This window comes from Thamnophis elegans, chromosome 16 (genome assembly GCF_009769535.1).
Source record: "Thamnophis elegans isolate rThaEle1 chromosome 16, rThaEle1.pri, whole genome shotgun sequence".
In the NCBI taxonomy this organism is placed as follows: Eukaryota; Metazoa; Chordata; class Lepidosauria; order Squamata; family Colubridae; genus Thamnophis; species Thamnophis elegans.
The window spans coordinates 21,717,548-21,744,013 of record NC_045556.1 but is presented as its reverse complement, the minus strand read 5'-3'; the positions used below and the strand labels follow the sequence as shown (position 1 = coordinate 21,744,013).

At 42.1% G+C, this 26,466-nt stretch overlaps 1 protein-coding gene across 1 annotated transcript; it reads right to left on the bottom strand.

Annotated features, from left to right (window-relative positions):
- On the bottom strand, nucleotides 1-26,466 carry SYNM (synemin). Its single transcript, XM_032233166.1, is given in 24 exon segments — nucleotides 1-933; nucleotides 936-980; nucleotides 983-1,045; nucleotides 1,148-1,236; nucleotides 1,337-1,507; nucleotides 1,509-1,624; nucleotides 1,740-1,789; nucleotides 1,792-1,951; nucleotides 1,953-2,042; nucleotides 2,044-2,211; nucleotides 2,330-2,571; nucleotides 2,574-2,650; nucleotides 2,652-2,733; nucleotides 2,736-2,903; nucleotides 2,906-2,953; nucleotides 2,956-3,021; nucleotides 3,114-3,139; nucleotides 3,244-3,338; nucleotides 3,341-3,459; nucleotides 3,462-3,495; nucleotides 4,339-4,593; nucleotides 5,836-5,908; nucleotides 16,539-16,663; nucleotides 25,597-26,466. Coding segments are annotated over 24 exon segments (3,168 nt in total). The 5' UTR covers nucleotides 26,371-26,466; the 3' UTR covers nucleotides 1-901.

Below are 26,466 nucleotides of genomic sequence, written 5' to 3'. Positions count from 1 at the left end.
AGATGAAGGGAGAGAGGAAAGAGGGAGAGGAAAGAGGGGGGAGAGAGGAGAGGGAGAGAGAGAAAAGGTCAATGACCTGACATAATATTAGCAATTTGTTGTTCCTTTTGGTCACTTATTTTTTTAAAATGTCGCTGAATAAGAGTTTAGAAGGAGAGATCTAGCAGATCAGCCACATTTTTGCTATAGTGTACACAGACTTGTTTCCATAAACTGCGATCCCAACAAGCTGCCTTGTTCCTTGGATTGTTAATACAGCTAGTTCTTGACTTAATGGCTATTCGCTGAGTGACAGTTTGGAATTACAGCCGGACTGAAAAAAGTGACAGTTTGTACCACAGCCGTGGTCGGGGATCACAATTTGCTCCTTCCCAGCTTCCAACAAGCAAACTCAATATGGGGGGAAGGTAGATTCACCTAATGACCACAGTAAAAATGGTCGTAAAATTAAATGTTATCATGTAATGCAATCATTTAACCATCACCTGCTTAACAAGGAATTGTCAGTCCTAATGTGATTGTAAGCCAAGGGCTCTCTGTATGTCTATTCTGGACAATCCACGGGAATCAGTATGATTTTGACTTAAATGTCATTTTTTTTTTTAAAAAAAGGCTACTTTTTAAATTGAGCAAAAAATGGTATTTCCTTACCACTTAAATCCTTTCTCAAACAGAAACAAGGAAACTACAAAAAAAATCGTGTTGAGATATCCACAGCATCAGTAAAATGAAATCTTACGTAATTTAAGAAAAGAATGCTGCTAAAATATTACTGCATCAGAATATTACGTTCCACGTCCTTTGTTCAGGACGAAGGACGAAATATTCCCAGGTTTAAAACTCAGCGATGCAGCAGTTAAGCTTCTAGGTTTTTAAAAACAAAACTTGGAAATGTTAGTTTTTAAAACCAGGGTCCCTGGTCCTCGTCTTCCCCTCGTTTTCATTGAGGAGTAGAAGGGCAATTTTCTTTTCATCTGAAACACCGATCGTTGGTCAACCATTCTTTGCAGTTGCACAGTTTGATCGAACGTGGATCCTCTGACTTCTGCTCACTCTCTGGGTCTTTCCAAACCTCTTCCATCCTGCCTTCAGGTTGACTGTTCTTGTCTACTTGATACAACTAGGGTAGCTTGTGGCTCTCTCCCACCCATTTGTTTATGTCCATCTGGAAGGGTAAAGGACGTTTCTTCTCGATTCTGATTTGCCCAACAGATTTGCTGTTTCTGAGAGTCCATCCTGTGGGGAAATTCCATACCGCTGAGGAGTTGAGTATCAGGACTATGGAGCCTTTGCCCAATCTGAATGTGTGTTGATTGCTGATCTCTGCAGGACTTATTTTTCCAAGGTCGTCTTCTGGAGAACCAATTCCTGGAGATCCAAAACAAAATCTTGGGACATGAAATCATGGCTCTGGACTTCTTCTGCCCTAATTTTACGATGTACCGACCCTTCAGAAGAAAGCATCTGCCCCAATTCATGGACCTTTTGGTGCTGTTCAGAAATGGGCTCTGTAAAACAATTGTTCACTTACAAATTCCTTCGGACTTAATTTGATATGTCCGATTGTAGTGTTAACATCCAGCACCTTCTCCTCACCAGGCTTGGTGGAACCATCATCTGATGTCTTGGGGACGGAATTCATAAATGTTTTGGTCAGATGTTGACGTGTCCTTCTGTCCTAATGTATCTTTTTCACTGTTCTTCAAACCAGATCATGGTCTCCAGTGGAAAAAAGGCACTTCATAGATTTCTTGTTCAACATGTATTTCTTTGGGATCTATTTGGAGTGTCTTACTGATGTGCTCATTGCTATGGGATCTTTCTCTGGGAAAAGATATCCCTTTTTAGCTGATGACAAGTCTGAAGCTGATCCCTCAAACGTGATTTTTTCAACAATTTGTTTGGAATCCAATGTGATATGCTTGGAGGATCTGATATCACTTGAAATCGGATGTGAGTAGTAGAATTTTCAGGATACTCACTTCTTCAGATGTATAAATAGGACTTCTATAAATTATTTTTTCTGTGGTTTCCGTGTGTTTCAGGACTCAACTTATTTCCTTCTGAATTGACCTGCGTCTGTGGATACTCTGTTGTAAAGTCCACTGTTCCAAACTCCAGAGTGTCAGAAGTAGGACCTTCATAAAAGACATGTTCAGTCTTACGGATTTCAGTTGGACCAACAACAACATGCCGGATGTGTCTGTGATCTCAAATGACTCCTTAGAAGGATAGGCATCTTCTCTCTTACTGGTGTCTTCTGTGGTCAAAGTGTGGAGGAAACTCTACGTGATGTTTTTCATCCTGCCAAGTTTCTGTTCTTTCTTTATGTATTGCTCAAAGCTACTTCATTTGGTGATTGTTTGGACAATTTCATCTGATCGGCCCCAACTTCACCAAGCCACTCTGTACTCAACTGGTCAGTGTCTATGGTCTGGGATAAATTAACTTCTGCAAACGATAGTAAATACACCTCTTTTTCAGGGTACTCTACTTTTTTAATATCCACTTCCAAGGTACTAGAGTCAGCTTTGTCCTCTTCGGTGAGTTCACCAAGTTCCTGTTTCACAGTTCTGGAAGAGTTGCTTCAAGCTTCCCTAGTGCCTCTTTCAACTGATGTTTAGGATCCTTTGAATGGTGAGAAAAAATCCTTTATTGATTCTTGAAATTCATGTGGGATTTTAATCCTTCTCATAACTAGAGATTCAGCATGGGCCACCTGTTCTTTGGGGCTTCTGCCTTTGAGATAAACGGCCCGGCATCTGCGCCAATTACTTGATAAATCATTTCTGATGAAGCCAGACCCTCCTTATTGGTTTGAGACCCTTCCAGAAATTCATCTTGCCAAGGAATATTTCATGTTGATTTCTTCAAATGGATTTGACCATAGGTGGAACCTTCCCTTCCTCATATCCAAACGGGTATTCATCTGGAGTGGAAACAAAGTACTTTCTTCATCCACAACATCATCTCCCTCAGATACTTCTTCCACATGAGACACAATCTCATCGGGTTGTTTTCCTTACGGTCTCCAGAAACACTTGGGGTGGCTTTCTTTATCACTATGATAGGATGTTCTCTCCATTGAGAAATGTGTCTTCTGCTTCTTCTACTTCGAATGGGGTTGAAAAACTCCACCCTTTCATCAACTATAGTTGCGGGCTCTTCATGATCTCAACTTTAATAGTCCTCTGGGCTTGTTTTCCATTCCTTTATCCCAACATTAATTATATTGTCTAGGACATTTCATCTAAACTTCCTTTGGTATCCTCCAATACTTTTTTAAGATTTTCTCTAAGAAACTTCCCATCAGACTTATTAGACGCATCAAGGTCATCTTCTGAACTGTGGACTCTATGCTGATCTTGGTTTTCACTTTTCCATCCTCAGAAATTTCCTTTTCGAAGGAAGTTATTTTAGCTTCGGGGGAAGTCCTTTCTGAAGACTTTTGTACAAAACCTTAAGGATGTCAGAAACAATGCTCTCTGCTATACTCTCAGTGGTGAAGCATCTATTTCAGAATCCTCTTCTTTGGTTCTATAACCTTGAGTCATTTCATTCCCGAGTTTAAATTCAGCTTCTTCTTTTGATTTTTCTGGAGGAGTTGGAAGTCTTGCAGTGTATCTCTATATTGTGATTCTTCTGTAGGATTTTGCCTTCAGTATGTCCTGAATAAATGGGGACTCAAAAGTTTCTTGGGTTTTGAGGAGGTGGTCACAATTTTCTCCCTTCCAAACGTTTCTGTATCTTTTGGAATCTTCTTTCCTTCTGCCTCCACTTTAATCTGTTCCTCCCATCTTCTAAAAGGCACATTATCTTTCATTAATCTTTCCTTTTCTTAAAGATACTCTCTTCCACTGTATCCTCTTGTTCTCCACTTCCTTCACTTCGGCCTTCTTTGAACTGTTTTTTCTACCCCGTACAATTTCTCAAATTCTTCGTAGCAGAACCTGTTGCTTCTTCAGCCATTTTCCTTCTGCTCAACTCCTTCTACCAAAACAGTTTTTCTTCTTTTCCTGGCTTGCCCTCTTTGATAATTCATTGATGTAACCCAAAATTCCTTTCCTCGTCTCATATGGCTTCCTTTAGAAGAAGAAGAAGTGAGCTGGGAGACAGAGGTGAAGTGATGATCACGGTGGACCTGATGCCTTCAGAACTCATCGGCCTTTTCATTTGCTTCTGAAGGATAGTGGACTCTTTCAAAGCAGACGAATACTTCCCATTTCGGTTGTCTTCCTTTCAGGCGCTGGTGGCCTTGGCTGAAGGTCACTGTCTCTGCTCATCGATAAGGCGACGGTAAAACTTTGTCTTTCTCTCTGTCCAATCAGGCTCCTTTCATGAGTCACATGCCTTTCGGTAGTAGTTGAAGGACGCTGTCCTGGCCTGAAGGGTTCTTTTGGTAGCGCTTTTTCTCAGGGAGAACTCTTTGCCTTCTAGCACTTTCTGATAGATGAAAAACACAGAGCGGCTCATATTTGTTTGTGGGAATTTGTATCTTAGGTCAACATTTGGGATTCGGGAAGGCTTTTCTTCCTTTCTCCTGTTGATAAGCGGAGTATCGGTTGCTATAATCGTAACGCAGATTTCGGTCACCTGCAGGAGATAAATGATAATGGATATTAAATACCGTGTACTTACTTATTCATTTATTTTGTAACATACCTTTATTATTTTAGAAATAACTCAAGGTGGCAAACATATCCAACAACCTTCCTCCTCGTATTTTCCTCACAATAAAACAACACTGTGAGGTGAGTTGGCAAAGAGAGAGTGACTGACTCAATTCCCCAGCTGGCTCAGACAGAACTAGAACTCACAGGATCCTGGTGATTGGCCCAAAGTCATCCAGCTGGCTTTCATAGCTAAGACAAGAATTGAACTCACAGTCTCTAGCTTTCTAACCTGATGCCTTAACCACTAGACCACAAAGCAATAAGCTTTAGGCTTAAATCTAATCACAGTCTGAACCTATAAAAAATAGATCCGGTTGCTATCAGTTCTATTCATTTTTGCATCTCTTTGCAAAACAGAGATGACCGTTTGGGGTATAGGGCTTTATAATGCTCCAGTTTTTATATTCTTATTACTATACATTGCCAAAGCAAATGAAATTTGTCCTGCTTAACAAGCCAATTATTATTTTATTTATTAAATTTATATGCCACTCACTGTACTCTGTAAAGTGACAAAATGATATTCGGCACCCGAAATGAAATGCAAACCCATGACACGTATTCAGGTGTAACTACTACAAGAAATTTACAAGGAAGCCAAAATAAAGTTCATGCACGTTTTTAATTTCTTCAATCAGCTGATGTGAAATCCACTGGACGAACCAATTACTATACTCCCACTGCATTACCTAACTCAAATATAATAGTGATTTTATAAATTGCTACGTACGTTCGTTTCTTATTTTGAAGGGAATCCTACAACTTAGTACAGGTAGTCCTTGACTTACAATCACAATTGGAAGCAGAATTACTAAGCAAAGTGGTTAAGTAAGTTGGGTCTGATTTTACGACTATTTTGCCCACCGTTGTTAAGCAAATCACTGCAGCTGTTAAGTGAATCACATGGTTGTTAAAAGAAACCAACGTCCCATTTGACTTTGCATGTCAGAAACCCCTGATTTTACAACCTGGGGCAAAGCTCACGTAACATCGGTCTTGCTTAACAACGGAAATATTGGCCTCAGTTGCAGTCGTACGTTGAGGACTACCTGTATACAGTGATCTCATTATACAGGCTCCATATAGTTTGCAAACAAGCAGGAATGGATGTTGACCCCTCCTTTCTGCTTTTAAATGCATGATATATTTCCATCTTTCGTACCTTGGGGTAACCTTTTCCATGTTCTTCATTCCACATGAGAATCCATTGGCGACCTTCTGCTTCTAGCAAAGCTCTGCCGTACAGAAAAACAAAACTGAGTTAATAACACATTAAAATCTGTATGTCCTGTCCACATTAAAATGCATATATGTCCAGTGCAGCGTTTATCCATTAGAAATATGAACATGAACAAAGCAACCACAGTGCTTTTCAACCTCAGCCACTTTAAAATGGGTGGACTTCAACACCCAGAATTCCCCAGCCAGTCATGCTGCCATGTTGACTGAGGAATTCTGGGAGGTGAAGTCCACCCATCTTAAAATGGCTGAGGTTGGGATGCACTGATCCAGGGCAACATCTGCTTTCCTTAATTTTCACTGCAATATTATGAAAGCAAGAATGCTACAAGCTCGTATTTCCTCTTCTTTTTTCTTACACATTCTGTCTCAGACAAAAATTTACTCTTTTCCCTTTGGGAAATTAATTTTTCTGCCTGGCCCGTGAATAGAATCAGTCTTGATTAACTTTAACCAAGGTCTCTAAATAACTTTGGCTAATCACATTTTTTAACTGATTAAATCAAAAACATTCAAGTTAAATCTTTCACATTATAGCATTTGCAGAACCAGAAGGGAACGCAAATTACGTTGTCTACCGACCAACTGAATTAACACGGCATGTAACTGAAATTCAGTCTGCTATCTTTTTTTTTAATAGAAGTCGAAGGAGAGGAGAATTTTGCATACTGGGATAATATCACTGAAAAATATTGAGTTGAAACCAGAAACATGTCTCCTAGGTACTGATATATTACCAGAGGGTTGTGATAAAGGGACTACATATTTAGTTTTACATATACTGATAGCAGCAAGGATCATATAGCTAAATATTGGGAAAATATGAACACCACGCCAGGGGAGATTGTAATTCGAAAAATTTTAGACTGTACAGAAATGGTTAGATCAGTGATGGCTAATTTTGTCGAGGTGTGCCAAAAGTGGGAGCATCGGGGGGGGGGGGGTTCATGTGCTTGCATGCTCACACCCATAATGCAATGCCCCCCCCACGCATGCACGCACAATCCCCCATTTTTCAGCAAAAAACGGCCAAAAATCAAAGGCGAAAACCATGGGGTTAGATTAACCTTCAAAATTAAGATGAAGAAGATACAGAATATTATATGATTTGGAATAAATTCTATGAATTGATAGAAGCAAGAGGTAGGAATTAGAGAATAGTAAGATCATAAATGTTAGCACTGAAAATAGGAATATAAGCATAATTACAATAATCACCAAAATGAAATTTTAATGTAAGACAAACTTAGCTAAAAGCTTTTTGGTTATATTATTATGTGGTTAATCTTTGGTGAGATTCACAGCCTTTGGGGCTGGTTGGTAGCTCAACAGCTCGAGTCCTAACCAAGGACCTAGGAACTGTAAGAGAACATCGGAGGATATAAGCTGTTCCAAGTAGGGTGGTTTTTTTGTAGAGTCAGAATGTTCAAGTCCGATAAATTTAGAATTTCCAAATAGCGATGATAATGATGATGATGATGATGATGATCATCATCATCATCATCATCATCATTATTATTATTGCGTGGTTAATCTTTGGTGAGATTCATAGCCTTTGGGGCTGGTTGGTAGCTCACAGCTCGAGTCCTAACCAAGGACCTAGGAACTTACGGTAACGTCGGAGGATATAAGCTGTTCCAAGTAGGGTGGTTTTTTGTAGAATCAGAATGTTCAAGTCAGGTAAATTTAGGATTTTCAAATAGCAGGTAGCCCTTTAGGTATTGCTCCAAGGGCTTCAATTACAATTGGGACAACACATGATTTCTTTTTCCACAGTCTTTCAACCTCAATTTGCAAGTCCTGGTACTTTGTAAATTTTTCTTGCTGTTTATCTTCAATTCGTGCATCTCCAGGTATTGCAATGTCAATGAACCATACTTTTTTCTTTTCAACTATTGTTATGTCAGGTGTGTTGTGGGCCAAGTGTCTGTCAGTCTGGATTCTGAAGTCCCTCAAGATCTTGACTTTCTCATTCTCTAAAACCTTCTCAACATTATTATCATTATTATCATTATTATTATTATTATTATATATTACATCATTAAATATGAAACTCAGCCAACTGAACATTCAAAATGTGTTACAAATACCAGTGACTGGTGCTAATGGTTGATACAGTTTGCTGCCAGCGTCCTAGGTATCAACCAAGACCCTTCTTAAAATATAAGATATTCTGGTAACGCATTTTTTTGCAGTTCTGCTGGTGTTATTGCAGGAAGCTGCAATTTGTTGCTGTAAATTTTTTGGCCTTTTCTATTTGTAAATGATATACCCTGACAATTTACTGTTTTTTTAAAAAAGTGTTTATGAATAAAATGTAGAAAAAAGAAAGAAAAAATGATTGAATACTCCATGAAAATTAAGCATGGATTATTGCAAACACTGGTAAATCCTTGCCTTAAGACCATTATTGAGTCCAGAATTTCTGATGATAAGAAAGTGGTTAAGTAAGTTTTGCCTGTTTTTATGACCATTTTTGCTACCATTGTAAAGGAAATCACTTGCAATTTAAGAGACTCCAGCGTCCCCATTGAACTTATGGGAAGCCAGCTAGGTAGGTTGCAAATGATAATCACTTTGAGATGTTGCAATGGTCAAAATATATAACCAATGGTATAAATATAACAAAGCTGATCACGTGAGTTTTTAAAGTTGAGCACTGGTCATAAGTCACTTTTTTCAGTGCCATTCTAACAGTTGCTAAACAAATGGTTGTAAGTTGGGGACTACCAGTATAGGAACTGACACATGGACTCTATGGAAGGTTTCCTGTTCAATCTATTGCATCTTCAAAGTAAGTGTAGGACATGACCAGGCTGAGCTGGAGGGAAGGGTCAAAGGCATCATCAGTCATGAGTCTCTGCACGCCCGCAGATCTAAGCCCAGCCCACCTTGAATGCCTCTCCCGCTCATTTCTCTTAACCATTAGTTGGTCAGATTCCTGTAGAGAGCTTAAGCTTGCAATAAATGTTTATACCCATTGAACTGCCTAGATCTCCTGATTTTCCTTGGCGCTTGATTGGAAAAAGTCATCGGATGCTTCAAGCAATTCAGGTGATCGGTAATATTAAATAAGAAAATTCAATAGCTCTAATTGACCATAATTGTTAGGGATATCCCTTTCAGTATAATTGCTAACTGACAATTGGACTCCTTCTCTGAAACAGAGTATTTTGAAAAATATATCTTTGAGTCTTTTTAATTATATTAAACTAGTTGGATACCCGTGCTTCACAATGAAACTATGTGATTGGGCAGTGCAGGAGAAATCCAGTTCACTCCAGTTCAATCCATTGGCTCAGTGGTGGTTGGTGATTGAAACACATAAGAGAATATCTCTCCCGCCGCCTTGAGTCGGGAAGCAATTTCATAGGTAGAAGGTGAAGGACATTTTGGTGAGGTACTGTAAGGAGCCCCAGACCGCTCCTGAATGAAGGAGTGGAATATCTGCCAGTTTGAACTGAGGTAATGGAATGTGAGGCAACTGGCAGTGGAACAGAGTTCTTTTCAGATGGGGCAGGGGAGTAGAACTCCTTAGCATCAGAGCATGTTAATTACTGTATAAGAAATACTAATGATCTGCTGGTTCATTTTGAAAAATCCTTTCTTAGTGAGCACCTAGAAGCCAAGAGGAACATACATGCCACATTTCAAGTTTGTAGGCTTTACAGTTCTGGAAATTTCGTGAGGAGTGAGTGATATTTGGCATATATATATATATATATATATTATTTATTTATTTATTTATTTATTTATATTTATATATTAATCAAGATATAAAGGGCGTTCAACGTAGTTAAGATACAATAAATCAGTCTGTCAAATGGTTTGCTGGTTAAAAAAAACTGTAAGAAATGCTAAAGTTAAACTACAGCAATACGGACACTCTCCTACAGCTATTAAATGCTCGGTCATTAAAGGCAACCAGTACAATATTTTAAACTCTGTAATCTCTCAAAACAACATTTTCAGTTTTGCTCCGCCAACTGCTTTGAGCTGATAATGCAGGACGATATCTACGCTGTAGAAGGAGCTCATTTGGAAATGTTGATAGCTAAGATTCCTGGAAAGCAATATGTTATTTGCCTTTAAAGACCCACAACATTTAAACACCTAGGAAATCTTACTTATTCTGTTCATTCAGAGTTATATAACAATAATGCAGCCAAGGAGTTTCACAGATTTGTAATCAGTTTAAATATTGCTACACGAATTGAAATGTCCCCTAAGTAAAATACAAGGAACGTAAATAAATGAATGGATAAAATTCTGTGTTGAATACAGTGCTTAATTTTATTTGTCCTCTATGAATATGTATGTATGTATGTATGTATGTATGTATGTATGTATGTATGTATGTATGTATGTATTATGGTGCACTAATTTTTAAAGAATTGCAACTGAACTTTTTTAAAAAAATTATTTATTTAGACGCATTGTGATCATGGAAAGTAGCTGTTTTTTCCTGTTCTGATCAGACTGCACCTGATATATTATGAGAACTGCTAATAGCCGAGGACTTTGACAAATTGTACTACAACATTTATACAAATATTTGAAGGAAGATGTAGAATGTAGAAACCAATGTGAGCTCTAGAATCAGTGGATGAAAATTGCAGGTAAGAAGCATTTGATTAAATGTTAGCATCAAATTCTCAGTATTTTTTTTAAAAATGGCCAATATTGAAACAATCTCTTGGACAATATATTTTTACTCTCTGAACATGATTCGTTATGTAGGAATTTGCTTCCAACAGAAGCTCTCAAACAGGACAGAACCAACTAAGTTGATTTATTGTAGACAAGACAGAAGCTGTATAAACACTGATCCACCAAAGTTATAACACAGAAAAGAATTCATATGTATGTTTGCTCCAAGGTTTAAATGCCAGGCCTTTTCCTCCTAGCTTTTCTAGCTAAAGAATAATTTATTTTCTCTTCACTAGGTCTTGCCTTGGACCAGTTCGTATTTGAGATGTGATGGATTTCCCTCTCACTGGAGACAAATTTTTACACAATAACAGAATTGAAAGAGACCTTGGAGGTCTTCTAGTCCAACCCTCTGCTCAAGGAGAACATTCTATACCATTCCAGACAAGTGGCTGCCCAGAGAGAAGTTCCTAGTCATCATGCTCCAGCATGAGTCCGAAAACTCGGAAAACAAACCCTCTAATCCCAGTGACCCACCCACACTGGATTCTGCAACATTATCCTGAGACACATATATTTACCTTCATTTGTAAGAAAATTATATCTATAGGATATGTTTAGAATACACTGTTGTATCCAAAATTGGAAACTAGGCAATGGAAGAGGTAGAGATGGGAGAAATAGAATAGAATATAACAGAGCTGGAAGAGACCTTGAAGGTCATCTAGTCGAACCCCCTGCTTAATCAGGAAACCCTATACCATTTCAGACAAATGGTTATCCAACATCTTCTTAAAAACTTCCAGTGTTGGAGCATTCATGAGTTCTGGAGGCAAGTTGTTGCACTGGTAATTGTTTCTAACTGTCAGGAAATTTCTCCTCAGTTCTAAGTTGCTTCTCTCCTTGATTAGTTTCCACCCATTGCTTCTTGTCCTGCCCTCAGGTGCCTTGGAGAATAGTTTGACTCCTCTTCTTTGTGGCAGCCCCTGAGATATTGGAACACTGCTATCACGTCTCCCCTAGTCCTTCTTTTCATTAAACTTGACATACCCAGTTCCTGCAACCGTTCTTCATATGTTTTAGCCTCCAGTCCCCTAATCCTCTTCGTTGTTCTTCTCTGCACTCTTTCTAGACTCTCCACATCTTTTTAAATTGTGGCAACCAAAACTGAATATGCAGATTGAGCAGCCAAAAAGTGGATGCAGACAGAGACAAAGATCCAACAGAGGAATATGGGAGAGAAGTCAAAAAAGCATAGCAATTAAAGTATTGAAGCGGCCAAGAGACAATGGATAAATGATTTCTCCTTATTGCTGTTGTTCTGATTTGCTTTTCTTTTTCTCTCTATTTCTTTCTTTTTTTTAGGTAGGTGACATGACTAGAAGTTAGGTAGGATAGAAAGAAAACATTTTTAATAAAGGATGACATAATTAAAAATTAGAATAAGGGATAGAAATAAGAGAAAGGGGGAATATTAATGAATACACTTTTATATAATAAATAAGAACAATAACAAGAGAAAACATGGAATAATTGAATAATGACAGCTGCAACTTAATATGTGTTACTATTAGAAATATATAAGGTGGTTGGATGTAATAACTATGATTAATTTTATTAGTTTTATTTGTATTACACTCTCAGGTGCCACGCTGTTCACATATTGATATGTGTGTAAAAAAAGAATGCATATTGTAGGCAAATTCTGCCCACTGCCAGGAGTTCAATCCTGTCCAACTCAAGGTTTTCCATCCTTCTGAGGTCAGTAAAATGAGGATCTGGATTATTGAGGGCAACATGCAAATAATGGGTCTACATAGTAAACCACTCAGAGTGTGTTGTAAGAGCACTATGGGTTGGTACATAAACCTAAATGCTATTGCTATTCTCGGTCTCTCAAAACTGCAGTTTATTCCCATTTCTCCTTGTAAGAAGATTACAATCCAGAAAAACAAATCTGAAGATCTTCTCTAACTCTTCCCAACTGAAGTCCTTAAAGCTTTAACTATGATGACAGGAAGCAGGAATGCAGGAAGTTTGACTAATGATTGCTGGCTACTGATAAAACAACAGTTTGCTCAGTTTCCAGAGCAACACAGAAGTCACTAAAAATAAATCCCAAGCTGAAGCACTCACTGTATATGGCAAAAGGGAGCCAAACACATCTTTAAATGTTAGATCTCACAGCATGAACTGTTAGAAACAAGCAGTGCATTCACATTAAATACTGCAAATAAAACCACTTGACAAACACAGAAAGGAAAAAAGGAACATTAGCAGTGAATTGCTTCTGCTCTGTCTTTGGTCCAATTTATGAAATGAACAGTCTTGATGTTTATAATCTTGGAGAAAAGCACAAAGGACATTAGCAAAGGTTTGGGGTGCCTTGAAGCCACATTTTGAAATGTAGTCTAATTTTGTGGGTGCGTAAGAAAGAGAGCACAGAAGAGTGAAAAGATAATAAGGGGTCTGGAGGCAAAACCGTACAATTAACAGTTGTGAGAATTAGGCATATGTACCAGGAGTGGGTTCCTATTGGCATGGTACGGCCAAATAGGTAGTAACTTGACTGGACACGACCGGACACATGACTGTACCGGTTTTATCCTGGGCACCACTATCTTTATTTTCTGTCCTACACATACGCAGAATAATCTTCATTGAAAAAATATAATTCCCCCCCCTTTTTTTTTAATGGTGTGCACATGCCAGTCCCCAGAGACGGTCCTAGAGATGGGCCATTTTTTGTAAAAATTGAGGCCTTTTTGCCTACCCCCCGACTCCAGAAGCACTCTGCAGGCTTCAGCAGGGCTGGGGGAAGGGAAAAATGCCTTCGTTTTTTGCAAAAAAAGGGCAAAAAATGGGTCGTTTTTCCTTTCCCCCAGCCCTGCTGAAGCCTGCAGAGTGTCCCTGGGGGCCAGGGAGGACAAAAACTTTTTTTTCTTACTGGGTAGTTTACAGGCACACCCTTAGCTCTGGCATTGGTGGAGACCCCCCGCCTCCCCGGTCAAAACTTTTCACCACCATTTTGGTGGGCATGGATTGGTGAGGGGTGTGTGTGTCATGTGACTGAGTGTGCATGATTGACGTTCAAGTTGGCCACACCCACTCAGTCACATGTCCCCCATCTTGCCACGCCCACCAAACCGGTAGTAAAATTTTTTGAAACCCACTCCTGATATGTACCCTAACAAAGAGAAGGACAAGGGTTGACATGATAGCACTCTTCCAATATTTGAGGGGCTGTCATAAAGAAGAGGGGTACAGCTTATTCTCCAAAGAACCTGAGGGCAAGATAGGAAATTAAGGTACTCAAAACCTATCAAAGAGAGATTAAATTTAGAACTAAGGAGAATTTCTTGACTGTGAGAACAATTAATCAGTGGAACAGGTTGCCTTTGTAGGTTGTGGATGCACCATCACTAGAGGTTTTCAAGAAGAGACAGGATTTGTCTAGAAAGGCTCCTTCCCAAACAAGGAATTGGTCTAGAAGACCTCCAAAGCCCCTTCCAACTCTATTATTCTAAGTGCTACATTAATTAAAAAGCCTGTTTGCATTTAAGTTCTCCCGTCAGTAAAAAGTGACACTGAGAACAAATAAAGTATAATGTGTAAAGGGTTCCTTTGTTTTTACACAATAATACAAATCATCAGCAGGATGAATACCTTGAAGAAAAATTAAAGAACCTGATTTCAGCATAAGTAGTCCCAACTTACAACTATTCGAAGTTACAATGGCACTGAAAAAATGGCTTATGACTGCTTTTCACACGACTATTCCAGCATCCAGTGGGCACATGATTAAAATTGAGATGCTTGGCCACTGGCATATATTGATGATGGTTGGTGTGACCTGGGCTCATATGGTCATCTTTTGTGACCTTCTGACAAGTCAATGGGGAAGCCAGATTCACTTAATAACTGTCCCAAAGTGCTTTTTTCAAGAGGCAACTGGACTTTTTAGTTTTTCTTTGAAGATTTTCTCATCCAAGAAGCCTCTTCAGCTCTGACTGGATGGTGGGGAATGGAATTCAACTGCCCCACTATCCAGTCAGAGCTGAAGAGGCTTCTTGGATGATTAACAGAGTTGGAAGGGACCTTGTAGGTCATCTAGTCCAATCCCTCATCCAGCAGGAGATCCTACACCATTTATGACAGATGGCAGTCCAGTCTCTTCTTGAAAGCCTCCAGGGATGAAGCTCCCACAACCTCCAAGGTAACTTCTGTCCCATAGGTTGATTGCTCTCACTGTCAGAAAATTTCTCCTTATTTCCAGGTAGAATCTCTCCTTGTTCAGTTTCCATCCATTATTCCTTGTCTGGCCTTTGGGTGCTTTGGAGAATAGCTTGAGCCCTTCCTCTCTGTGGCAGCCCTTCAAGTACTGAAACCCTGCTATTCTGTCTCCCCTGGTCCTTCTCTTCACTAGACGAGCCATGCCCAGTTTCAGCAACCATTCTTATGTTTTAGCCTCCAGTCCCCTAATCATCCTGGTTGCTGTTCTCTGCACTCTTTCTGGATGAGAAGTGAAACATTTTCAAAGAAAAACAAAGGAAGTCCAGTGGCCTCTTGAAAAAAGCATCTTTTGGACAACCATGACCTGGATTTATTTTATTTATTTATTAGTTTGTCCAACATGTATAAGATAGCAGGTATAAATATGAACATGGACATGAACAAAGGAAATGGGTACAATTAAATGGGGACAGTAAGACAAGAACGGTAGGCACACTGGTGTGCTTATGCACACCCCCTTTATGGACTTCTTAGGAATGGGGTGAGGTCCACGGTAGACAGTTTGAGGTTGAAGCTGTGGGGGGTTTGAGGAAGTAACAACCGAGTCAGGTAGAGCATTCCAGGCGTTGACCACTCTGTTGCTGAAGTCATATTTTCTGACTAGGAATCACTTAACAACTGTGTTACTAACTTCATATCTACAGTGATTTAACAACTGTGACCAAAATGGGGCAATACTCATTTAACTACTATCTCACTTAGCAACAAATAATTTGGGCTCAAAAATTGTTGAGGTTGAGGATTACCTATATGGCAGAAGTGGACTTCTAACCCCTTGTTCCTTTTTTTCCCCACCAATGAGATTTGGCTTTTAACTTCAACGGCCTCTTGTGTGCTTTAAACATGAGTTTATCACCACTGCCAGGCAAAAAGGGAACAAGAACTAAATTCTGGGCTTTACTTGTTTGTTCCCTGTGATGTAATCAGTCTGGCTGAAATTTATTCTTTTGAAAAAGTAGAAGTCTTCCAGGGCTACTTTGGGTTCTTTCAGAAGGATGAATTGTATTACGAAGTCAACACCCAGGAGAGGAATTTGTTCAATTAAAAGTTGTTATTCAAACAAGAAGCATTAGGACTTTTACTTACGCAAAAGGAAACACCGGGGGGGGGGGGATATTGCCTGCTTCAGAGGGAGCAGAGATTTTTTATAAGCCCTTTTTTATAGTTGATATATATTTGCAGAGATCATGTTAGATGTAGCACAGAGCAGAAGTCAATCTGGCATCTCCGGAGGCTTTCCCTGAGCCTCCTGGATGGTGAAAACAGGTTCCCCCGGGCTCCAGAGGCCAGAAACAGGCCCATTTTCAGACTTCTGGAACTTCCGGTAGGCCCGTTCTTCGCCCTTCCACCCCCTCCACGCGGGCTCTATACTTACCAGGCACGATTAATGGGCCAAATGGAGACTCCTAGGAGGGGAGAGGTGGGCGGAACCAGCCAGTCATTGCAACAATTGGTTTGGTGAACCAGATGCAAAATTAGCATCCCGTTTGCCCAAATCGACCAAACTGGTTGAATCCCACTCCTGTTGTTACTCATCAAGGCTTTTTATCTTCCTTCCAATTCTGCAAAAGTTTCATCCCAGCAGGAACCTCAAAACCTGTTCTGGGATTTGACCGAGTGTAAAATGAAGCCAAGGCTGCTTCCCTTGGCTTCAATTTCCCAAGAATATAAAAATATTCTTACCTGTAAGTTTCGATTTCCAGGCTGAGTCCAGCTTTCACTTGCAGGAGTTCATGGTAATCCTTTAGGTACTCTGCGATGGACATGGTCAAGTAGCTCTTCTCTTCTTGAAGGGCTTCAATTATCATCTGAAAACACAGAAATAACCTTGAGTGTTGGGTGGTACAGGTGGTCCTTGACTTACAATCACAATGTAAGCTACCAACAGATGAAGAGATAACAAAAAAGATATTAGCTTGTGCAGAGATGAATAGGTTGACAATGAAAATAAAGGATAAAGAGGAATCAGAGTATTTCAAGACATGGGGAAGATTTATGATTGGCTAGAGAAAGGAAACTAGAAAAGAAAGTAGGGAGAAGATATAGAACTCAGACGATGCACTGTTAATGGAAAAGGGAGGGAAGAAGGGGAAATCAGAAAAGAAAATATTAAATATATAAATATATATTCAAGAGCGAGATATAAAAGGGGAAATATAGTTAGGATAGATTAGTGAAGGTAAGGGAATAAGAAATGATATCATATTATATTTGGGTTTGTGGAAATGCCATCCCAAGGAAACATAAACTGAGATTTGAAAGAGACAGCTGTAACAATAGAAAAGAAAGAGAGAGAGAAAGAGAGAATGAAAGGAAGAGGGGGGAAAGAAGAAAGAGGTAAGGAGAGGAGGATGGAAGGGAGAGGAAGAGAAGGAGAGAGGGTAGGAAGGAGAAGAGGAAGAGTAGGAGTAGGAAAAAGGTAAAGGAAGAAGGAAGGGGAAGGAGAGGAAGAAGGAAGAAAGTAGAGAAAGGAGGGAGGGAGAAAAGGAAGGGAAAATAAGGTGGTGTTACAACAGGAGGGATGGTAAATAAAGCAACCCAAAGTGTATATTATAATATATTAAAGGAAATAATAAATGTATAAGAATGATAAATGTAAAGAAAAATAATAATTATGTGAATGTATACTTAAAATGGTATGTAAGAGAACAAAAAAAGAAAAAAATTTCTGGGGTGGGGGGACTTATGACCACAATTGAACCCAAAATTTCCTATTGCTAAGCAAGGCAGTTGTTAAGAGAGGCTTTTCCCCATTTGGTGACCTTTCTTGCCACAGTTGTTAAGTGAATGACTACAGTTGTTAAGTTGGTCATATGGTTGTTAAGTGAATCTGGATTCCCCATTGACTTTGCTTGGCAGAAGGTCGTGAAAGGGGATCACATAACCCGGGGACACCGCAACCGTCATAAATTGATCACATGACCACAGGGAGGCTGCCACGGTCATAAGTGTGTGAAAAGCGGTCGTAAGTCACTTGTTTCGTTGCCATTGTAACTTTCTCACTAGACGTAAGGTTGTAAATAGAGGACGCCTGTAGCTGTGTGACCAAAAGCCCAGCTTTATCAATGCTTGCTTTGCAGGGGGGGTCAGGGGGGGGGGGCTTTCCACACTGAAGCTTTGAACTGCTTGGCACCTGTGCAGAGGTTCCCTGGAAAGGACTCTTTGGGGATTGGCAGATTCCAATCCTTTTTTCTGCTGTGATAGCAGATCCCAACCCCTGATCAGTTGATCCCACCAGGTTCTTTACATCTCCACCCATTCCAAAAAAGGGAGTATCAATTTCCTTCCTTCCTTCCCTCCCTATTTCTTCCCTCCTTCTCCTTTCCTTTCCTTTCTTATTCCTTCCTTCCCCATTCTTTCCTTCCTTCTTTCCCTATTCCTTCCTTTCTTCCCTCCCTATTCCTTCCTTCCCTTTCATTCCTTATTCTTTCCTTCCTTCCTTCCCTATTCCTTCCCTATTCTTTCCTTCCTTCCTTCCTTATTCTTTCTTTCCTTCCTTCCCTATTCCTTTCTTCCCTATTCCTTCCTTCCCTTTCATTCCCTATTCTTTCCTTCCTTCCTTCCCTATTCTTTCCTTCCTTCCCTATTCTTTCCTTCCTTCCCTATTCTTTCCTTCCTTCCCTATTCTTTCTTTCCTTCCTTCCCTATTCTTTCTTTCTTTCCTTCCCTATTCTTTCCTTCCCTATTCTTTCCTTCCTTCCCTATTCCTTCCTTCCCTATTCCTTCCTTCCTTTCTCCCTCTCAAACATTTCTCCATTTCCTTCCTTCCTTCTCTATTCCTCCCTGCCCCTCTTTCTCTAATTGTTGCCTCTTCAGTGCTGCAGATAATAGGGGATATTGAATAGAATTTTGTCAATTTCCCAATCTTTTTCCATTTAAATCATTTCATTTAGCCTCCTCCCCATATTTGTTCAGCTAGTCCAGGGGTTAGACAACTATGGTCCCTTTGCGACTGTGCTAACTCAGGAATTCCAGAAACTAAAGTCCACAGCTTGGAAAGGGGGCATAGATTCCCCCACCCCTGAGCCGGTCAGTTTCACTTATCCTGCCTCCCTCCCTCCCTCCCTCCCTGGCATGATTTATCTGCTGCTGTTGATGTGGGGTGTGTGTGTGTTTTTGTTCCCCATTAGTTCAACTTGGAAGAATGCTCAAACAGGGAGTTGGGTTGGGTAGGAGGAGCAGCAGAGTATTACGTTACAGAAGCACTAGTAAAACCCTGGAGTCAGGCTGACTCCCTCCGCTGCAGGATTCTACCTGGTGGATGGCTGGTGAGCTGGACAGCAAAGCCAGGGAAGGAAAGTCATCGTGTGGCCCAGAACAACTGGCACACTCGTAAATCAACACTGTTGAGCAGTGACTTGGAAAGTCACAACCGAGGACAGGGTAGGAACTGGCAAGGGGGCTGGCTAACATCTTGCCAACCTTTTGCTGACAAGAGACGGGTGCCCAGAGCTTTAGCTCAAGAGCAGGGAAAGTGATTTGGCTCCATTACTACTGTTGAAAAGGCTCGGATGGTTTAGCCAGGGAAATATTAAGGGGAGACATAATGGGGGTCTTAAAATATGAGAGACAGTAAGAGACAGAAAAGACAGGATTGCAACCATCCACAATCTCCCAAATGTCACTCATATGAAAAGCATTCTGACCATCCAAATAAACATAATTCTGCCTCTTGTCATTGCAGAGTTCTCAGAATTGGCCATTCCTTTTGCTCATCATGCACCTACGGGCAATCCTTGTTGAGCAATCGCTTCATTTAGTGGCCATTCCTGGTCCTGACGGTGATGAAAAGGTGTCTTTACAGCAAATTTTTGCAACCTTTACCGACTTGGAAAGCTGAAGTTGATGGTAAGCACAAGCGGTGGGGCTCAACATTTTTTATTACCGGTTCCGTGGGCATGGCTTGGTGGGCATGGTGTGGCTTGGTGGGCGTGGCAGGGAAAGGATACTGCAAAATCCCCACTCCAGGGAGGATACTGTAAAATCCCCAGTTCCTCCTGATCAGCTGGGACTCGGGAGGCAGAGAATAGATGGGGGCAGGGCCAGTCAGAGGTGGTATTTGCCGGTTTTCTGAACTAATCAAAATTTCCGCTAACAGTTCTCCAGAACTACTCAGAACCTGAATACCACCTCTGGTAAGCACAATTGTGGTTTTACTTAGCGACTGCTTCTCTTAATGACTGAGTTCCCAGTGCCAACTGTGATCGTTAAATAAGGATGATCTGCATGAATACTTACATGTCAGTAAAAATATTATTATTGTAAAGCACTGTGAAGCAGTATCTATTGCTATTAGTGGGAACAAAATGTGTGCCACTGGAATTTGAGATAGAGAGCTGACTTAATTAACTTTCATCTAAGACGCTGAGCTTGTCGATCAGAAAGGTTGGCAGTTCGGTGATTCGAATCCCTAGCGCCGTGTAACAGAGTGAGCTCCCGTTACTTGTCCCAGCTTCTGCCAGCCTAGCAGTTCGAAAGCAGGTAAAAAATGCAAGTAGAAAAAATAGGAACCACCTTTGGTGGGAAGGGAACAGCGTTCCGTGTGCCTTTGGCATTTAGTCATGCCGGCCACATGACCACGGAGACGTCTTCAGACAGCGCTGGCTCTTCGGCTTTGAAACGGAGATGAGCACCGCCCCCTAGAGTCAGGAAAGACTAGCACATATGTGCGAGGGGAATCTTTATCTTTTACCTTTAAGCTTATTAAAAACAGTAGCCACAGGAGAGGAAAGGCCCTACTTACTATAGTAAGGATATCATAAAGGTTGTTTTGCAGCAGTTTGCATTCTCCTAAAAGATGAAGGAAAAGCTCCTTTTCCCTTCCAATATAAAATCCTAGAGGCATCTAAGGTGACCGAAGGCCTGGAATCCAAAACAAAGCAAAAGATGTTCGTTTTGTAATTAATTTCCAAACTGTGCTGCCAAAAGGCATCGGAAATGGCCATTAGCTTAATGGCAGTAAAACAGGAGAAGCAAATTTCAGCAGATGAATTTATGGCTTTTCAGCACAGAGAATCCAGAGGCAATATAACCCTGAATGCCAAGAGTTTGGGAACAGTTAAGAGAGATAGCTCTTTCTTTCCCTCCTCTCCTCATCTGGGAGTTTCTCGGAGACACTTAGTGGGATAGCAAAATGTGAAATAAGTGGAAGTTTGAGGCACTCCTAAGATTTTCCATAGGCACAATTGTGTTACCTCAAGTGCAACAAGAGACCAAAGTGTATTGAATTGGAGGTCCACACTACCACATATAGACTCCAACTGATACAATGGTGAATGTGCTGAACTAGAGAAATCAGACCAGAAGTTCTAGTCCTCTCCTAGACATGAAAGCCAACTGGGTGACTTTGGGCCTATCACCAAGGGACTGTGGGTTCTAGTCCCACCTTAGGCATGCAAACCAGCTGGGTGATTTTGGGCCAATCACCAAGGGATTGTGAGATTTAGTCCCACTTTAAGCATGAAATCTGAGAAGTTGACTTTGGCCAATCACCAAGAGACAGTGACTTCTAATCCCTCCTTAAGCATGCAAGCCAGTTGGGTGATTTGGGGCCAATTACCAGGAGATGGTGAGTTCTAGTCCTACCTTTGGCATAAAAGCCAACTGGGTGAGTTTAGGCCAATCCCTCTCTCTTAGTCTAACCCACTTCACAACAGGGTTGCTGTTGTGGGGGAAATAGGGCTTGACCTCTTGAGCTGGACAAAATAAAATTGAAATACAAATATTTAAGAAAGTAGCTAGCCAAGTGTAATCAACAGTGCAGAATCCAATCTAGGTTGATCACTGGGATTTTGTCTTCCGAACTTTCAGATTCCTGCTGTGTTCTGTCTTAAGCCTAACCTGGAGAGAAAATCCATGAAGATAGGCTAGAGAGAAGTTCCCTGAGGATGAGCTCCAGCCCGAGTCGGAAAGCTCGAAAGACAAAACCTATGATCCTGGTGATCAACCCAATTGGGATCCTGCAACATTATATCGGGACATGTAGGTTCACCTTCATTCATGTAATAAATATATTGTCAGGCCTGGAAGCCATCTTCTGCATTGGGCCTTCAGGCCTGCCGCATTTAACGCTGTGGGAAACTGGGAGGGGGAATTATGGGAGATATATAGACTAAATAACATTCCTTTCTCAGAGAGTCAAGGACATCTTGTCCTGCAGCTGCGATGAAGTGACTGGGAGGCATCTCCAGTTGGGATGGTGCTTGATTGGACCATGGGATGGACATGTGGGTGCTGGGCAGAGACTTGGACTTTCACTTGAGTGGGGAAATCCTGGAAGCTTTCAGATTTGTGTTTTCCCAGATGTGCCAATATGGCATCTCTAATAAAATGGAACTCAAGCCTTGGAGTCTTCTTTCATTGGGGGTGTTACTTTGAGACTCTGACATATATTGTTTATCCAGCCCGCCCCCAGAGATATATTTATTACACTTTCCTAGCTGCTTTTTCACTCCATGGTACAGGTGTCCCAACACCTGTTTTTTCCACATTGAGTCCAATTGGCTGCCTGTGGAAAAAATAAGAGCTGCTTGCCATTCCATCTGAGCATTTCATAGTCTTTCCCCGGAGCCAAAATCACTGCAGAATCGTCATGGCAGGCTGCCCTGGGTGAAATTTAAACCTGGCCATGCTATTCCCAACAGGGGAGGTTGGAAAGGGTGACATGTCTTCATTTCTCTCTCCCAGAGAGAACATTTTGTCCTGGGCTTGGAGAGCGGAAGCCAAAAATGTGAGCCATCCCATCGTTTTGTTTTGCTTCGTGGGGATAAGATGGAAGAAGTTACCAGGCTGAATTCGTTTTCCCCATCTGCTAGATGAATAACTATATAGACTTGTAGCAAAGGGAAAGTACAGGAATATATAGCCAGCTGGGGAATTCTGGGAGTTGGAGTCCACCCGCCTGAAAGCTCCAAGGTTGGCAAACACTGATCTGCAATTAGGCAAGGAGTCCGAAGCTCAGAGAAGTAGTTATGAAAGCTTAATCCTCATTGCAGTTTAAATTCTAAAGGCTGGAAAAGAACACATTTTAAATTTTATGCAGAGAGGTTCACATTTATGTGACCAGCTCCTCATTGTTGCCACCATCACCAACCTAGTAAGAATTAATCTAGGAGCCCTGGAAGCTGTAGTACAGAGAGAACAACTTAATCATGCTATTAAAGATGCACATGGTTTAAATCAGTCTGTCTCAACCTTGGCAGCTTTAAGATGGTGTTACCTCAACTCTCAGAATTCTCCAGTCTGGGGACTTCTGGGAATTGAAGTCCACAGGTTAAAGCTGGCTAGGCTGAAAAACACCGGTTTAAAACGTTTAGTTTCTTGACCCTATTACTTCCTGAAAAGTGCAAAAATCTCGGAATTAGCCTAGAGCTGTTTATACTAAAAGTGGAGTGAAACAGTTCTGCTTGGAATTCTACAGTATTGAATATATTTGTTGCCAGTGAGAATACGTTCATTGAAATCAGATTTATAAATGGGTAAATGAACATCCCAAGAAAAGATTGGGAGATGAGCCCAACAATCAGCTTGAAGGGCTAACCCTGTCCCCTACCCTCTTTTCTCCAGGGTCAAGGGGCAGTATGGGCTGGGTCCCTTGGAGGGTGGTGCCTTTATTGCAGTGGTTCCCAAACTTGGCAACTTTAAGACTTGTGGACCTCAACTCCCAGAATTCTCCAGCCAGCTCTGCTGGCTGGAGAATTCTGGCAGTTGAAGTCCACAAGTCTTAAAGTTGCCATGTTTGGGAACCACTGCTTTATTGGATGGGCAATTGCCAGAAAGATTGTATATTGGGTACAGGCAATCCTTAACATTCCTTGAGAAAAGACTGGACAATCATTTGTCCAAGATATTATAAGATCTCTTGCCTTAAAGGTGAGGGGAAAGGAGAAGAGAAAGGAGGAGTGGAAAGGGGAGAGAGGAGAAGGAGAGAGGAAGGGGAAGTAGAGAAAGGAAGGATGGCAGAGGGAAGAAAGGAGGTAGGGAGGGGGAGGAGAGAGGGAGAAGAAAGTGATGGATAAGGTACAAATATGATGTATGGAGAGCAGAAGAGCCAATAATTGTTTTGGGGAGTTGATGGTAAGATGAATTGATGTAAACATTTAATAACACAACACGATGCTGGTTATGTAATAGTATACATGTGATTATATCTTATGAAAATGGAAAAAAAACTTTAAAAGAAAGATCTCTTGCCTTGGGCGAGGGGCTCGACCAGCACCTCCAAATCCCTCCAGCTCTGTGATTCTATAAATTCTATTCCCATAACTGGAATCCTAATCTTATTTGGTCAAAGAGAAACGAGTGGAGGAGAAAGGCCTTAGTTAATTAATTAACCAATTAAGCCTAGATGCCAACGGAGTGCATATCATTTGGGGCCAAGTGCAAAACAGCTTCCAGAGGCCAGGTTGGGCCCCTGGGTAGTGATGACTATCCAATAAACATCTGCAGGCAGTCCTCAACTTACAGCCATTCATTTAGTGACCGTTCACAGTTATAATGGCGCTGAAAAAAGTAACTTATGATTGCTTTTCACACGACCTTTGCAACATCCCTATGGTCACATGATCAAAATTCACATGGTTGGCAACTGGTTCATATTTATGACGGTTGCAGTGTCCTGGGGTTGTGTGATCCCGTTTTGCGACTTTCTGACCAGCAAAGTCAATGGGGAAGCCAGATTCACTTAACAACCACATCACTAACTTGACAACTTCAGTGATTCTTTTGACAAGGGTGTCAAAAAGGTCATGAAATGGGACAAAACTCACTTAACAACTGCCTCCCTTAGCAACAGAAATGTTGGGCTCAATTGTGATCGTAAGTCGAGGATTACCCATACTGGCAAATGTCTTACACATAAGTAAGAATGTCAAAATATAAACCTGATTTCTTGCTTTATTTAAAAGTTTGGTTTCAGCAGGAACATAGTTTTGGGGCAAATTACTCCCTCCACCAGCTCTCTTGAGTTGCAATGGGAAATAAGGTTAACCTGTTTTATCAGGAAATTGTAAACTTTCCCTGAAATTATATATATCTATGTGATGTTTGGAGGAAGGAAAGCATTAGAGGAAAACTAAATGTATCATTAACAAATCAATGAAACAGCTTGCCTCCAGAAGTTGTGAGTGCTCCATCACTGGAGTGTTGTGTTTAACATATGTTTTACAAACACAAAAATAGTTTGTTGGGAAAGCGGCTGCCTGCGTAGGCTCCTGGATTGGGGCTGAAAGGAGAAAATGGAAGCAGTAGGCTCCATCGCATAATTGGGTATCCCAGGGTACCCTGACCAAAAGCACTCCATCCCTGGAGGTTTTTAAGAAGAAATTGGCCAGCCATTTGTCCTGAATGGCTCTCCGGCTGGAGAGAGGGTTGGGCTAGAAGACCTTCAAGGTCCCTTTATTCTGTATTCTTGAATACTACCACTACTTCAGATTGCTTCACCGGGTTTGGCCAAGGAAAACCAAGTCGGAAAAGGAAGGCGAGACACCTTTTCCTCCCGGCTGTTTCAAAAAAGAAAAACCCAGAACGCGCCAAACTTTTCCTACGACCAACCGGCTTTCTAAAAAGGTCTTCGAACTTGGCAACTTTAAGACTTGTGGACTTCAACTCCCGGAATTCTTGGAGTTGAAGTCCACAAGTCTTAAAGTTGCCAACTTTGGGGACCTCTAAGGTAGCGCTTCAGCCCCCAGCATCTTGGAGAGCTCCCCCGGCCTTCCTCGCTCGCCCTGCCCGACGGTCTCACCTGGTACTCGGCCAGCTGGGCGCCGTGGCTCTCCTGCTGCGCCAGCCGCTCCTCTTCCAGCCGCTCGCCCAGCGCGCAAAGCTCCCGGCAGCGGTGCCACAGCTCCTCGAGGCGCCGGCGGCTCTCCTGGTTCTGGGCGCGCAGCTTGCGCAGGTCCTGTTGGCCCAGGCGGCCCCCTTCCAGCTCCTGCAGCGCCCGCAACTCGGCCTCGTATCGCTCCAGGCTCTGCGCGCAGCTCCAGCTCAGCACCAGCGCGTAGTCGGAGGCCAGCTGCCGCTTCTCGGAGCGCCCGGCCCGGAGGACGCGCGGGGCAGACAGCAGCGCGGCCGGCCGCTGCTTGCGCGCTTCCTGCAGCCCTTCGTGCTCGGCCAGGAGCTGCTCCAGCAGCGCCTCCAGAGCGGCGCAGTCGGCCCACAGCCCCTCCAGCTGCTGCTGCCGCCGGGACAGCTCGGGCTCCAGGCGGCGGAGGCGCAGCTCTCCAAGTTGCGCGCTCAGCCTCTCCAAGCTCTCCAACTCGTGGCGCAGCGCGTCCCGCTCCAGCTCGCCTTCGCCTTTAGCCCGGCTCAGCTCGGCCACCACCCGGCGCAGCTCAGCCACTTCTCGCTCCGTCTCCTGCCAGCGGCCCGCGCGCCCTTCCCGGCCGCGCAAGGCGGCCAGCTCGTGCTCCAAGCGCCCATTCTCCTGCTCCAAGTCCCGCACCCGCCGTACGTAGAGCTCCAGGCGGGCGTTGAGCTCCCGCAGCTCGCTCTGCTCGTCCCATTCGTCCCGCTGCATGGCCGGCCCGACTCCGTTCTCCGGCTCCCAGCCCAGCCCGAGCGGCTCCTCCGAGGCGCGCTGCCCGCTCTTGGCCTGCCGGCAGCTGCTCCGACG